This window comes from Nannospalax galili, unplaced genomic scaffold (genome assembly GCF_000622305.1).
Source record: "Nannospalax galili isolate Female #2095 unplaced genomic scaffold, S.galili_v1.0 scaffold553, whole genome shotgun sequence".
NCBI lineage: Eukaryota > Metazoa > Chordata > Mammalia > Rodentia > Spalacidae > Nannospalax > Nannospalax galili.
The window spans coordinates 6,766,358-6,782,001 of NW_008336313.1; the positions used below are offsets into that span (position 1 = coordinate 6,766,358).

Below are 15,644 nucleotides of genomic sequence, written 5' to 3' on the forward strand. Positions count from 1 at the left end.
TATATATCCCCAGAAAAGCTATGTCTAAATGCAGCTACATCTAAATGCAACTTCTAAGAAACAGGACACAGCAGAGAACAGCTTTTGAAATGGTTGGAATCTGTTCCACCAATCCACATGAGTAGTATGAGAGTCTATGCAACTTTCAGCTCTGCTGACGTGACCAGGCTCACAGGGCTTCAAATCAAGAGATTAGGCTTTTCACAGTGCACTTAATAAACTAGGTATTATTCATTGAGAAAAGTCTGACAAAAAAAAGAGAGAGAAATAGGAAGAAGGGCCAGGAAATAGATGGAGAACAGGTATCAAATGGATTTCAAAATATTAATGGAGAAACAAAACTTGCTAAACTTACTGAGCTCCTCCTCTGCCAGTGCCTGAAGGATTTAATCCTTCCAGTAGTCTATGAAGTACACATCATGATTGCCCTCAGTTTGGCTCCTTCCACTAACAAGTAGCTGTTCTACTGTAAAAGATCTTTGGCTTTCTAATGGTTTTCCAAGGAAATCTCTTCCACTGTGTACCCGAATCCCTTTGGTTTTTCCTCTCTGAGAGCTGCCTTTCCTTGGCTCCATCCTTGGCTTATTTCCAGAGCCTCTCTAGTTCTGTTGTCCTTTTTTCCTGCCCTCATTATCCCTTCTCCACTTGTGTCTTTGAAAATTTGGTTTTGTTCTCAGATTTTTTTCCTACTTTTCCTTGGTTGATACCTTCTGTCTTCTCTCATACCTCAAATAACATCTGCTCTCATACTTAGAAGTTCCCTGTGGAGCTGACAGTTCTAAACTCAGCCAGCTGGATATTTCTGTCTAAGCGTCCTACATACACTCCAGACCTTACTGTGCAAAACTAAAGAACAGTTTTTACCTATTCTTCAAATCTCTTCTCCTTCTATTTGTTTTTACTCAGTATATTTGTCAGTATTTGTTGCCATAATGAACTGATTCACATGGGCTATTTATGAAGAGTTCTTGTAGTTTTTATTTATTTTTATTTTATGTGTATGAGTACACCTGTGTCATGCAGTGCCTGCAGATGTCAGAAGAGGGTGTCAGATTCCCCTGGAACTGGAATTACATATGGTTGTTAGCTGCCATGTGGGTGCTGAGAATCAAACCCGGGTCCTCTACAAGAGCAGCCAGTGCTCTTAACCACTGAGCGATCTCTCCAGCCCCTGAAAGAGGAGTTTTTTATCTCATTTTTCTAAAGTCCCATCAGCTTAGCAAAGGGCTGCCCCTTGGCTGTGTCACCTTACCTTATGGTAGGCAGCAATGGTGCAAAGCAGTTTATATAGCTCAAATCAGAAGGAAAGCAGGCTGGGCAGGACCAGAGTTTTTCCTTTTATAGCAAGCCTTCCCTTTTGAAATATGATTTTTGCTATGTAGCCCAGGCTTGCCTCAAATGTGAGATCCTTCTGCCTCAGATTCCTGAGTACTAGCATTACAAGTATGCACCACCATACCTGGCTCCTTTCTTTTTTCTTTAAAACTTTTTAAGGGAGCTAGAGAGATAGCTTAGCAGTTAAGACAACTGACTGCACTTCCAGAGGACCCAGGTTCTGTTCCCAGCACCCATATGGCAGCTAATAATAGTCTGTAACTCCAGTTCCAGGGGATCTGATGCCCTCTTCTGGTCTTTGTGGGCACTGCATGCACCTGGTGCACTTACATGCTGGCAAACACTCCTGCACAGAAAATAAAAATAATTTTAAAAATTTACAGTTATTTATTTATCGTGTGTGTACATGCATATGCCATAGGCATATGTGGAGGTCAGGAGACAACTTATGGGAGTCAGTTCTCTCCTTCTACCATGTGAATCCCAGTTATTGAACACAGATCAGGCATAGCAGCAGACTTTTTATCCCCAGTCATCTTACCAGCCCCTGGAACCTTTCTTTTTCTTTTTTCATCCCTTCCTCCCTCCTTCCATCCCTCCCTTTCTTAATTTTTTGATACTGGGGATCTAACCCAAGGCCTTGAGACTGCTAAGAAAGTGTTCTGCAAGTGACCTGCACCCCAAGCCTTGTAACAACCATCTTGCAAAAAACTCAAGGATCTGTATAAGAACTATTTCATGCCCAATAACATAAGGACCTTCCTGTCTTTTTCTGGTTCCACAGACTCTCCCAATACTATCACCTTGGGGACAAAGCCTCCAGTCACATAGATCCCTGGGGCCCAACAATTTCCAAGTCACAGCATTACATAAATGCTACTCACAGTCATCTAAGCAGGTGCCCGAGTCAGAAACCTCAGTATCATCATCATTCTGCATAGCCCCATCCAATCTGTCACTGGCCTGTCAACCATCTCTCCCAATTTCCTCCCAGACCTATCCTTGTCTTTTCACTTTCACTGTCTCCTTCAGTTTAAGTCTTTTTCTTTTCTTTCTATAATAGAAACTGCGAGTAGTCTCACAGACAAATTCATCTTCTTTGTTACTGGTAACAAACACCTGTGTTTAACTGGACACATAGCTTCACAGAATAAAAACTATATTCCCTAGTTATCCTTGCAGCTAGGCAATAATCAAATGTCTAAGTTCTGCCTAACGAGTCGTGAGTTGAAACGATGTGGAATTTTCAGGTCATAAACTTAAAGCAAAACATATTCCCTTCTCCATTTTTCTTTCTCTCTGGATGTTACACATACACTGTGATGAGAAAACTATCTTCGAATATGAGTGAGGGCAACACTGAGGGCCAGTGACCTTGAATCGGCCCTGGTCTGTTAATTCCCAGGTGGTTAATTAAGGAAAGAGCTTTTATCTTGTGCAAACCACTGTTCCTCAGGATCTGTTGTAAACGAATATTCTGGGATTAAAGTAAAAGGCTTTTGGTTGGTCTTCCTGCCCTCACTTTGAACTTCTAATACAGTCACTCTATTTCATTCATTCAAATCAGGACGATCATTGCCAAATTCAACTTTGACATTATTCCCTGCTGCCTCCCAGTTCTGAAGCCATGTCCCCCAGTGTGCACTTTACATTCCTTAGCCTGGCAAGCCAACCTCTTCATACCCTGCCTCTGCTTTATCTCTCCGTCTCACTTCTAGTCACTCCCTATCTTATGCTCTTAAGGTCCAACCACATGGAACCATTTCCAGTTTCACAGAATAAGCCAAGCCTGCATATCTCAGTGCATCTCTACATGTTGTTTGCTCTACCCAGAGTGCCCCTTCTCCACCTTGAGTAGCCTCCCAGCCTGGCTAGTTTCTAGTGGTGCTTCAGGACTTAGGTAACCACCATTTGGAAGCTTTTCTTGAGCACTCCAGGATCAGCTACAGTACCCTCTCATGTAGTCTCAAAATGTTCTGTGGATGTGTTTATGAAAGCATTACTCATTTACTTCCCTCTCCATGCTTCTCCCATTAGCTGTTACTTTCTGAATAACAAGAATTGTTTCCTTACTCATATTACCAGACCCTAGCACAGTAAAACAGGGGCTGGTGAGATGACTCAGCAAGTAAAGATACTTGCTGCCAATTCTGATGACCTGAGTTCAGTCCCTGGGACCTACATTGGAAAGAGAACCGACTCCTATAAGTTGTATACACACACACACACACACACACACACACACACACACACAGAGAGAGAGAGAGAGAGAGAGAGAGAGAGAGAGAGAGAGAGAGAGAGACTGTAATAAAAATAAATAAATAAGGTGATTTGAGAAAACATAATAAATAAAAATGAACCATTTTTTCAGTACTGGGGTTGAATCTAGTGCTACATGCATGCTAGGCAAGTATTCAACCACTGAACTACATCCCCAGCCCTGTTTTACTTTGTATTTTGAGACAACATTTCATTCATTAAATTGCTCAGGCTGGCCCTGAACTCACTCTACAGCCTAGGTTGTCCATGAACTTTCAATCCTTTTGCCTCCTGGGCAGCTAAAAAATGAACTTTTACAGCAATATTTAAGTACTTTCTACTTACTGATATATATATATATATATAAATTTTTTTTGGTCTTTTTTGCAACAGGGTCTAATCCTAGCAGGCCCAGAACTTACTATGTAGACCAGGTTGGCCTTGAACTCACAGAGATCCCCTAGCGTCTGCTTCGCAAGTGCTGGGACTAAAGGCGTGCACCACCATGCCCAGCTTATCTAATATTTTTATAGAATTTATTTTTAGAAAAATCTTTCAGAAATATCTGCTATAATCTGAGAAGCAGAGAAGGTGAACTTAAGTGTATTAAATAACTTATTAAAGCCAAATGCAGCAATAGAAGTGTCAGAATGTGATTCAGAATTGATTTGATCCTCTATACCACCCTCTTTAAGCAGTCTCTCTACCACAGGGACACCATTAAAGAAAGTGTGAACTTAAACAGACTGCAGGTAGATCACAACAGCAAATCCTAATGGTGAGGTATGAGAGGTCCATCTGTTTTAGAACTGTGTACCTACGGTCTGGCACACTATGAGGAGGTAATCTAATCCTTATCTTTGCTACCTTTATGCAAGGCTATCCCAAATCAATTCCCCAAATTAGTAAGTTATAAAATTCCTCAACAATATTGGGAAAAAGAATATCCTACAGTTAGTTCTTTTCATGCTTGTTCCAATGCTAGTATACTGGTAACAGAACATGCTCTTAATTTATGTTAGCAATCATGTGGTGTGACTACCTTTATTTTATAGCTGATGAATGATATCCAGAAGTTTGTGATTTGCTCCAAAATCATAGATTGTGGCTGAGCCCCAAACCAAAACTCACTTTTTTTTTTTTTTTTTTAACTTCAAGTCACCTACTCTAAATTTATCTGGAGGGATTATGGCTCTCAGCACCTGCCTCATTTGACTCTCTGTTTCCTGGTACGTTTTCAGTATGGTCACTGATTCCCCATTGCAAGGCTGTGTCATAGTTCAAAGACTGTCCTAGCAATACTCCATATATCTAAGATTCTTAGGCTTTTCTGGTTGTTAATGGCCTCAAAGATTTCTGTCCTTGGTGTAGCTGATTTTTAATATTCCTCCCCTTTCTTATGGGGAGTATTTATAGATATAATGAGATAGCTGACCTTCGATAGGTGACAAAGGAGATAGTCACTTTGATCATGTGATATGAGAAATCCGAAGCCTTTGTATGAACCTGACATATACACCGATTAAAGCAAGCTGCCCTTGTTTTGTAGGGGGCTCCTCCAATCTGTTGGAAATCTGAGAACAAAAGGACAGATTCTCCTCTAAATAAGAGTGAATTCCTCCTGCGTTTGGTCTGGGTCATTTTTTGTTGTTTTGTTTTTGTCTTTTTTGAGACAGGGTCTTCCTGTAGCCCCAGCTGGCCTGGAACTCACTATGTAGACCAGGCTGGCTTCGAACTCACAAAGATTCGTCTGAGTCTGCCTCCCAAGTACTGGGATTAAACACATCCACCACCATGCCACGCTGGGTCATCACTTTTTAACCTGCCTTCGTACACCAACTGAAACACTGGATCTTCTTAGGACTCAGGCCTGTTGGGTAGTGGAGGGAATTCTACCGCTCTCCTGCTTTTCAGGCCTTCAGACTCAGAAAACCTTTTTTCAATTCTATGGGTCTCCATAATCCCATAAACCAATTCCTTATACTAAATATCTCCCTTTGTGTCTGTCTACACAGCATTTCACTCCTTCTGTCATTGTTTTGTTTCTCTGGAGAACTCAGATCACTACTGTCTGTTTATTTTATACTGTTTTAAAAATAACAGCTTTGGTGGTGGCATCAAGTGTGGGACCCATGTCAACTCAACTAAACAAAGGCCCAAAGGGGAGGTGAGAAATAGGTGGTGAGCTGACACTAGACTGAGAACTATTGGAGACTGATTGCTGCTGGGTGAAGGAGAGTATGACTTACACACGACCACCGGATGGCTAACTAGACTCCAGTGGGTGCATTTACACTGAAGGATATTTGGGTACAAACATCTGAATGAATAGGAGTTAGCATGTATGGCAGAGTGCATGGGGTTTGGTGGGAGGATGGGGGAGGGTGTCTGGATTTGATTGGGAACTGTTGCATGAAATTTAAAAAACTCAATTATATATATATATATATATATATAACATCTTTGCGGGCTGGAGAGAAGGCTTGGTGGTTAAAAGCACTGGCTGCTCTTGCAGAGGACCTGGGTTCAGTTCCCAGAAGCCACATGGCAGCTAACAACCACTGCTAACTCCAGTTCCAGGGAATCTGACATCCTCTTCTGGCCTCCCCAGGCTTTGCACAACATGGGTGCACTTAATACATGCAGGCAAAACACTCACATACATAAAAAATAAAATAACAGCTTTATTGAGATATAATTAACATACCCTACAATGCATCCACTTACCGTTTTTAAGCACACTGAGAGTTGTGAAACCGCAACAATTTTAGAACTATTTTATTCTTCTAAAAAGAAACCAGCCTGGACTACACAGAGAGATCCTGTCTCAAATATCCAGCTCCCCCTAATACTTCCTCCATGAAAAGGAAAAGAAATAGTGCCCTATACCCATTAGTAGTCGCTTTCTTCTCTAGCCTCCTCCCAGCACTTGGGAACTGCTAATCTACTTTCTACCTATTCTGAACATTTCACACAAAATCATACAATCCATTTTCTTTTAGGACTGGCACATTTTACTTAACGTATTTTCAAGGCCCACCCATATTGTACTACATATCAGTACTTTATTTTTTTATTGCTGAAGAAATACTCCATCGTATAGCTACAACACATTTTACCTACCTACTCATCAACTTGATGGGTTGTTTCTACATTTTATTATGAACATTTGTACACACGTTTTTGTGTAGACATGTCTTCATTAGAGAATAATTAAGTAATGGAATATTATTGTAGAGCAACCATGGGTGCTATTAGTGGTAAAGTATGGCTAGGTTTAGGATCCTGAAATTGAGCCTTATAAAATTGCATTTGCTAGGTGTTAAGAGTTTGACAAACAAAGGTCAACGCCAGGCAAAAGCATCTTCAGCTTGGATTTAGTACCCAGCATTAGGTTTAAGCCTAAGTATATACCTCAGTCCTCCCTTCCACTGGGCCACACTCATTTAGCCTTGCCAGAGGCTTTCAGTGAAGGGTGATCTATTGTTGATCTTATTGCATGAATCAGTGGTGTCTCCTCAAAGCCAAGTCTGAAAAAAAGGAACTATTCCTTATGCTACAAATGCTGAAAGAGAATTCTGCTTACAAAGCCAGAGCTTTATTTCTCAGGATTCACATTCTACTCCTTTGTACTGTAGCCTTAGATCCCTTACCATGCCCTATTCCAAATCCTCAGTACTACATCAAAGGGTGGAATGTAAGACTCATAGGACTTGCCTTCCCTTTTTCTTTTCCCTGCCATATCCCTAAGTCTTCTGCTTGAGAGACTAGGATACTTATATGACTGATGGAAAGACTGTCTTGAGGCTTTCCTGCTCCCAAACTTGCTTCCTTGAGGCTACTCTGTGAAATTGGTCTTGGCTCCTGGTAAGTTGTTTTGCCAGTATCTTCTTACAGTGGGGAACCTGGGTCCTGAATCCAAACCAAAGACGAGGATACTAATGCTCCCAGAACTACAACTGGCCTTTTTGCAAAGGTTAAAGTAGGTTTAAACTCTTCCATTCTCACCACCTCAAATGAAATGAACATTCTAGTCATAGTCTAGTAATTTCTAGATGATGAAACTAATGTTAAATATACTCCAATAGCTTCCCAAAGTGCCCTGCCTCAACACTGAATATACTGCTTAAGTACTTAAGTATTTATCTCTTCAAACAGATTCTAAAATCTTTGAGGCTAGAAATAGGTCCTAATTACCATTGTACTTCCAGAGCCTAGCATTTAGGTATTTAATGGATATTGGTTGAATGAAAGCCTGTATCAGGCCAACTCCTGCTAGCTCAAGAAGAAAACACCCCCAACCCAAACAAACAAACAATCCTAGCCAAGTCCAAGACTCGTATTAGGTTATAAAGAGTTCACCTTCAATTTTTGTTCTCTGCATTGATCGGTTAGCTCTATGCTCAAGTAGTAAGTGAAGTCTTTGGTTCAGCAGGTACTTAGTTCTAATTGGGCCTGAGGGTCTTAGCTTGATTTACGTGCCTATCCCTGACCTCAGTCTGGTCCACTTGGCCAGGCAGGTTACAGGCTAACCCTTGAAAACGGATGAGGGAATCAACTCCTTGGAGTACAGGAGACTGAGATGTGTGCATAAGCATGCTCTTACATAGAAAGTTGGGAAACACAGACACTGGACAGCCAAAGCAATTCTATTTTCACTTCCATTGCTGAGTTCCATGTTTCCTTCCATGAGGTTAGACCTCTGTGGGGCATGGATACTGGTCTACACTGGACCTGGTCAGTGACTGACAGGTCTTCTTGAGGTCAAGGCCACACTTCCTGTGTGGATTGTTCCTCAGACTCTGTCTACCCAGTGTACATTTTGGTTCTGCTTGTGCTTTTCCTGCTCTAAATGTTTCCAGTAAGCTTCACAGTGCCTGCAATGTCCTTTCAGATGCTTTGGCAACTAGCGAGTCATGTATACAAAGACCTATTCAAAGCAAAGTGTGGTCAGTCTCTAAGAGAGTACTGAAAAGATGCTGGCCAAGCAGAGATAAAGGCCTACAGCATCTGGCTTGGAGCATGAGAACAGACAAACGATCCAGGGACTATCAAGCACTCAGGACAAACTTACATCTAGGATGAATATGCCCCTATTACCAGGGATGAAAGAGCAGCAGCTACATGCCTCAGTGCCTACCATGTTCATTGTGTCTTTACAATATCCTATGTATGCAAAATTATTTCCCCTATTTTAGAGATGAGGTTCAATAATTTGCTCAAGGTAAGGAAGCAGACTACAACTGAGCTTCTATCATGGACAATGTTAAAGGTCAGGTAGTGTTTACAATCCTTTAAACAAATTTAATGGCATGGAAAAAAGGGAATAATGGAGTAGGAAGGGTTAAATGGGGGGGATGGGAGGGCAGAGGAGGGAGTATGGGGAGGGACAACTAACACTAAATAGCCTTTAGAGAAAGCCATATGAAAGCCTACCACAATTTATAATTCTTTGAGCGGTTGTCTCATCTCTCCCCATGGACTCAAATTTTCTGAAAGTAGAACTATATCTAGTCCACGTCTGTGCTTTAGAACATCTACAGTTAAACAGAAGCTAAATATATATCCTCTCCAAATAGACTATCCCCACAGTAAACAAATGTTGGAATGAGCACTGCTGCACAAACTGTCTTCCATCCAAGTTAGATCATTAGACATGATCTAAACCTGGGTAGACATAAACCGGGTAAGGGGGGCTTTAACTTCTGATTGTGTCTCTGGGCAGGTGACCTAATGGCGCTAGGCTAGATTTTTTCCCGGGGTGAAAGGGGAACCATGCTTTAGAAGGAAATATTGGAAATAAAATTACAATCAAAGACATACAAAATTCTCACACTATTTAGGAGGAAAGGTAAAACAATCAGCCAAGGCATTTTTCTTAGTTTCACCATAATTTCAGAAATATGAATACTTTCAGGAAATATTCATTAGGTGCCAAACATCCTAGACATTATGAAATTACGATGTAATTAGGAAAAGGATATAATGGACAAAGTGATAAACAAGGAGAATATTTAATAGAACAGCGAAAAGGTGGAAAACAGCTTGTCTGGATGGATACACATGTATGGCTATATATAAAATGAGACCCCAAAGGAATTCGTAATGGGCTCATCAGGAGTATTGTCAACACTGAAACAACAGTTGTCAGAAAAGGCCTGGCTCTGGCTCTGAACTCCACTGGAAGAGTTTGCCATCTTTGTGACGGGGAGGAGGGGGCAGTTACAGCTTCTCTGAGCCAATATTTTTCTCTCAAAATGGAGATTATAACCTACTTCAAAGAGCTGTTGTGAAGATTAAGTAAAATCATGCGTGTAAGCCTGGCTATGCACCCTAAATCCACTGTTACTCTATTATCTCTGCGGGGGGGAAAAGGTCTTTTCTGGCCCCTTTTCTGTAAAGGAAAGCAATTGTTTCTCCGGCCAGACTCCACTCACGAGGTCCCGGCCAAGGAGAAAAGTGCTTTAAATTGCCGGGAGACGGGCACAGCAGGAGTCGACTGCAGCCATTCCCGGCTCTATCCCCTTCCAAGCCCTCCCTGCCCTTTGGGGACAGCCCAGCTCCCCCTCGCGTCCTGCCTCCAAGGCTCCGTTCAGGCCGCGCTTCCAGTCCTCCGGCCGTGCACGCGCGGCGGCGATGCGGTGAGGGCTCGCGGCCGCCTTCCACACTCCGTCCTCCCGCAGGCTCCCGCCGGCCGTAGCCGTCTCCCGCCGAGATTGGCGCGCGGGCGGGGGGCAGAGGCGCGGTGAGTGCGCGCCTCTACGGAGCATTACGGCACCCTCGTTCCCGGCTCCGGCCGCCAGCCCAGCCTCGCCGCCTAGCCTCGCGGGTCGGGAGCCGGGACTGGCGAGCCGCGACGGAGGGAGGGAGCGAGAGCAGTAGCGAGAGGAGCAGGCCGCGCGGGCCCGCGCCCAGCCCGGCGCCGCCACAGCCATGGCCGAGCGCCGCGCCTTCGCTCAGAAGATAAGCAGGTACGCCGCAGTCCGCCGCCACGCGGGGTCGGGACACAGTCCCTGCCGGTCGGGCCTGGGCGGCGGGTGGGTGTGGCGCCGGGACGCGCAGGCCTCGCGCCGCCCTCCATCCCGGCCTGCTTGGGCCCGCGGCGCCCAGGCCCTCCTCGGTGTTCCGCAGCTCCGCGGCCGGGGCCAGGAGGCGCGGGGAAGCCCGCCTTCTGACGCCCGCTTCCCACGTTCTTTGTGTCCGCATCCCGTCCGCCTGCGGCGCTCCACGCCCACGCCCTGGGCTTGTTGTACCCCAACAAAAGGAGCCCGGCGGGAGGGCGGGGGCGCGGACAGGGAATGAGGCCGCATCCGCGGCCGGTCATGCCGGCTCCGACCGCCTCACCTGACAGGACCCCTGGGCGCCCGGCCCTATTCCGAGTGGCTGCTGCGCCCGCGGCCCCAGACTCAGGCCACAATGAAAAGTTGCGGGTTGCAGCCTCGGGGTGCGGTTGCGGAAGCTGGGGCCACCTCAGTCCTTCTGTGGGCTTGGTGGTCGCCCTTTCTGTCTCCCAAAGGAAGGTGGATGACGGGCACTGTGCTCTATGTATAGCTGGCGTTCACATCCTAGGAGTCGAATTCTGCAAAGGCTTGAGGTTGAGGTTTCCTTTCCCCGTCAAATAACAGTTTGAATTAGGGTGGAGGATTCCAATATTTGTAGAATTTATTTATGGAATTTACTTACGTACAAAGCATTGGGCAATTTTGTTTCAATAAAACCTTATTTCTTTGAGTTACGATGTCCCAAGAAAGAAAACATTCAAATGAAATTGAACAAAATTTTTTTTGACAGTTGTATTTGTGTGACTGTGGATCTTTTTAGCTTGTTGACATTTCTTAAAGGTTTTGAACCTGGTGAAGAAAGTTTTTTCTTAGCCACTTGACCTCCATAGTATTTTTTGGGGCATGTTTTTTATTTAAAACTAACATTACTTCTCAGCCTTTTGGCCAACATCAGGTGTAAAGCTAACCGCTCCTTTTTTCTTTTGAGTTTTCAAACATTTCATTTTCTCCTGAAGGGAAAAATTAGGTTCTTAAGGAGTGTGGGTGCTATTGGCCAACTAACATGAGTTCAAATCCTGTTTTCTGAGTTGGGACCTTGGCCAAGTTGTTGAAACTTACATGCTACTTGCCTCAACTGTAAAATGGTGATAATACCTAGCTTATAGATTTGTTGTGAACATTAAATGGCCTTCTTTGTTATAAAGTGTTTACTTAGCCGTTGTGCTATACTACCCTTGAACACTTGTAATTGGGATGGACAATTCTTAAGTTTTTATTTTATAAACAATTGTGGAAAACAGTCTCAAATACAAGCAAGGATAGCCTTGGAAGTTTTGAAATTAAGGCAGTGAGAATGAAGAGGTACCTGTGGATTGGAGGAGAGACATTTCAGAAGTAGACATGGCAGTGATGAATAGTTGGGTGGGATGTGGAAAGTTCAAGAGTGGAGACATCTAGCTTCCCAACTGGAAGCTTGCCCCTTGCTGGATGATGGAAGGAGTCACATGAGGTAAGGGCCCAAGGAAGGAGTTTGACAGTGGCAATAGTGGCAGAGGAGATTGAATGATGATTCAGTGTTGAATGTGTTGGCTTTGAGGGCTTCTTAGTTATTTCAGTGGAAATATACTTTAGATTTTTGGTGCATGTTTGAGACACAGGAGAGATGGTGGTGGAGATCTAGATTCTGTAATCATCAGCAAGCAGATTATAATTGAAGCCAGTGGAGCTGAGAAAGGTGTCCAGAGAGGATGTGCAGATTGACGTTGAGAGAAACCAAGGACAAAATTGCCGTAGAGAATTAGTATTTGCTTATCAGGAATGAAAAGTACTGTCTTCCCTGTTATTGAAAATTGTTAAATAATACTTCTATGGAAATGAAGGTTGTGCTTCTAAGTTTCCTTTCTGGAGATAAACTGAGGCCGACAGCCTGGCCTGGACACTCATTGAATAAACTTGGGCAAATTACTTGACTCTACTTCTGCCTCATTTTCCCTTAAAATGGGGATAATTGTAGGATCTTCTAGGGTTGCTGTGAAGGTGAAAGAAATCAGTATCTCTAAAATGCTTGGAACAGTGTCTTGTGTGTAGTAAGTGCTTCCTAAGCATCAACTATTTCTTTTTTACAATATTTATAAAATGAAGTATAGGATCTTTTCTTAAAAGTGGTGATCCATTTGGCGATATGTATTATATATGCATATATGAAATTTGTCTCTCTGTGAAAAACCTACTGCCATGTGAAACTTTTTTTTTTTTTTAAAGATTCATGATGGTCCAGAAATCTATTCTTCAATAAAATATGCTGATCTCTTTCTGGCTCAGTCATTTTTTTAGCCCCTTGCATGTAGTGCTGTTATTTTTTGAGGCTGTGATTTGGTGATTTCTCTGAAAGTTCTTTCTTTATGTATCCCTGATTAACCTCAGCTTGTCTTTGAAAAGCATCATGCATTTTGCCCGTACCAAGTAATTGTCTTTTTACTTGTGTACTCTTTCTGCTTTCTGAGGACATGGCTTATGCATTTATGGAATATTAACTATTTACAGATTAATGGTCTAGGATTTTTTTTTATTTTTTTCTATAAATTCATATTTAAAAGAGAATGAACATTAGTGCACATCTAAAGCATTTTTTTTACCAGATTTTTCTTAAATTAGAGAGGCACAATAATGTAGTAAAGAATATTGATTTGTGGCCGAATTGTACAGGTTCAGTTCTGCATAAACCACATTATAGCTGGGTAATTCTGAATTTGATCACATCTCTTCCCACATAAAATTAATGTAAGGAGGCTAGGTGTGGTGGTGTACACCTTTAATCCTAACATTTGGGAGGCAGAGGCAGTTATATCCCTCTGAGTTCCAGGCTAGCCTGGTCTAATTTGAGTTCTAGGCCAGCCAGGGCTACATTGTGAGACCCTGTTTCAGATAGATAAACAAAATTAATGTAAGGATTAAATGACTAAATACTTGTGAAATACTTAAAACTGTACCTGGAACATAAGCATTAAAAAATTCTTAGCTACTTCTTTTATTATTCCTATATTTTTGATAATATTAATAGTACTGTTTTCCAGATAAGGAATTAAGGCTTAAAAAAAGTGATACTATTTGCCTAAATTGGGTTTTAAACCCTTGTCTTCTGATATATATATATAATATATATATATATTATATATATATAATATATATATATTTAAACAGTACTTGGGAGGCAGAGGGAGGTGGATCTTTGTGAGTTTGAGGCCAGCCTGGTCTACATAGTGAGTTCCAGGACAGCTGGGGCTACAGGGAAACCCTGTCTCAAAAAGACCAAAAAAAAAAAAATTTGTATTTTTTATTTTATGTGTATGTGTGAAATGCCTGCATGTAGGTAAGTTTAGCACCCGTGTCGTGCAGTGCCCGTGGAGGTCAGAGGAGGCTGTTGAATCCCCTGGGACTGGAGTTATGGACAGTTGTTAGCTGCCATGTATGTGGGTGCTAGAATTCGAACCCGGGTCTTCTGCAAAAACAACTAGTGTTCTTAACCGCTGAACCATTTCTCCAGCCCCCAAATATATATATATTTAATACAGGAAAAAATATATATTTGATACAGGATTTTACTATGCAGTCCTAGATGACCTGGAGCTCACCATGTAGACCACACTGGCCTCACAATGATCTGCTTGCCTCTGCCTCCTGAGTGCTGGGACTAAAGGCATGGACTACCATGTCTGACTATTATACTTTTTATTTGACTGTATTTTTTTTCTTTCTGCAACATAATTTTCATAGTAGTTCTAGGTCTTCTAACAGTGCCACTGTTAGCATCCAGAAAGTTATGCTTGTAATTATTTTATCTTTTCTTTATCGATTGCCTATAACTTTGTTAAGAAGCAGAATTTAAAGGAAACATTTTTTTCTAAGATATTTATTTTGAGGAAAATCTTATATCAGTAAGTGTTCCTGGGTATAGGCTTATATGGTAGTTCAGTTGTTTTAGTCTTGTATCTGTTAGTAATACTGACTTTCTAGACCCAATCTTTCAATCTGTGGAATATATTTTGTTTAACTTGTAGTTCCATATATCATCGACTGCTCCAGTGCGGCCTTTTCTTCTCTTTGGACTCATAGACTTCCTTGATCTTTTGTTGGGCTTGTCTTACTAATTGTTCTAAGTTTTTGCTGTGCTAGGAATTGAACCCAGGGGTTCACTTACATTAGGTAAGTGTTATACCATTGGAGCTACATCCCAGCTGTCATCTCACTAATTTTTTTTTAAATTTTATTTATTTGATGCGCATGAGTGTTTTGCCTGCGTGTGTGTAGGTGCACTACCTGCATGCAGTGTCCATGGAGGCCAGAAGAGGGTGTTGGATTTCCCTGGAACTAGAGTTGCAGATAGTTGTTGGCCTCCATGTGGATGCTGAGAACTGAATCCGGGTCCTCTCAGAGAGGAGCCAGTGCTCGTAACCCCTGAGCCATCTCTCCAGCCCCATCTCACTAATTTTTATTTTTTAATTTTTTGGTCTTTTTGAGATAGGTTCCCTGTAGCCCCAGTTCCCAGCTGGCCTGGAACTCCCTATGTAGACCATGCTGGCCTTGAACTCACAGAGATCTGCCTGCTTCTGCTGGGATTAAAGACATGGGGTACCATGCCTGGCTCACTAAGTTTTATTGCTCAGTGTCCAGCTTGCTTCTACCTTCTGACCCGGACTGTAAGTAGGAGGGAAACTAGAACAGTTGAGAGTTGACCTTATAATTTCAGATGAAGTTTACTCCAGATCTTCCTCCCCTTCTCTCTGAGATAGGCTCTCCCTATGTAGACAGGCAGGCCTTGAACTATCTTCCTGTCTTAGCTTCTCTTGTGCTGAGATTATAGGCACCTGTTTATTTCTCTTACCACGTGTTTCCCTGCCTTCCCTTTTACTGAAAAATTTTTGAGTTAAAATGAGTCCTTTATTTGAGCCAAAGTATACTGCTGTCTTGATAAGCATTTAGTCATCTGTCCTTTGAGCCTGAAAGATTTCTTGACCTAAAGCTTACCCATTTAAAAAAACTTTTTAAAAT

The 15,644-nt window shown here is 42.4% G+C and overlaps 1 protein-coding gene across 1 annotated transcript in view; it reads left to right on the plus strand.

Moving 5' to 3' along the window:
• Positions 1-10,231: 10,231 nt before the first annotated feature.
• The window catches only part of LOC103732488 (dedicator of cytokinesis protein 7), a gene marked incomplete at its 3' end in the record, with an annotated part of 127,987 nt that continues 122,574 nt past the window's right edge, over positions 10,232-15,644 (plus strand). Inside the window, exon 1 of the mRNA XM_029562516.1 lies at positions 10,232-10,565. Coding sequence (XP_029418376.1) covers positions 10,528-10,565 — 38 coding nt within the window. The remainder of the gene's footprint in view (positions 10,566-15,644) is intronic.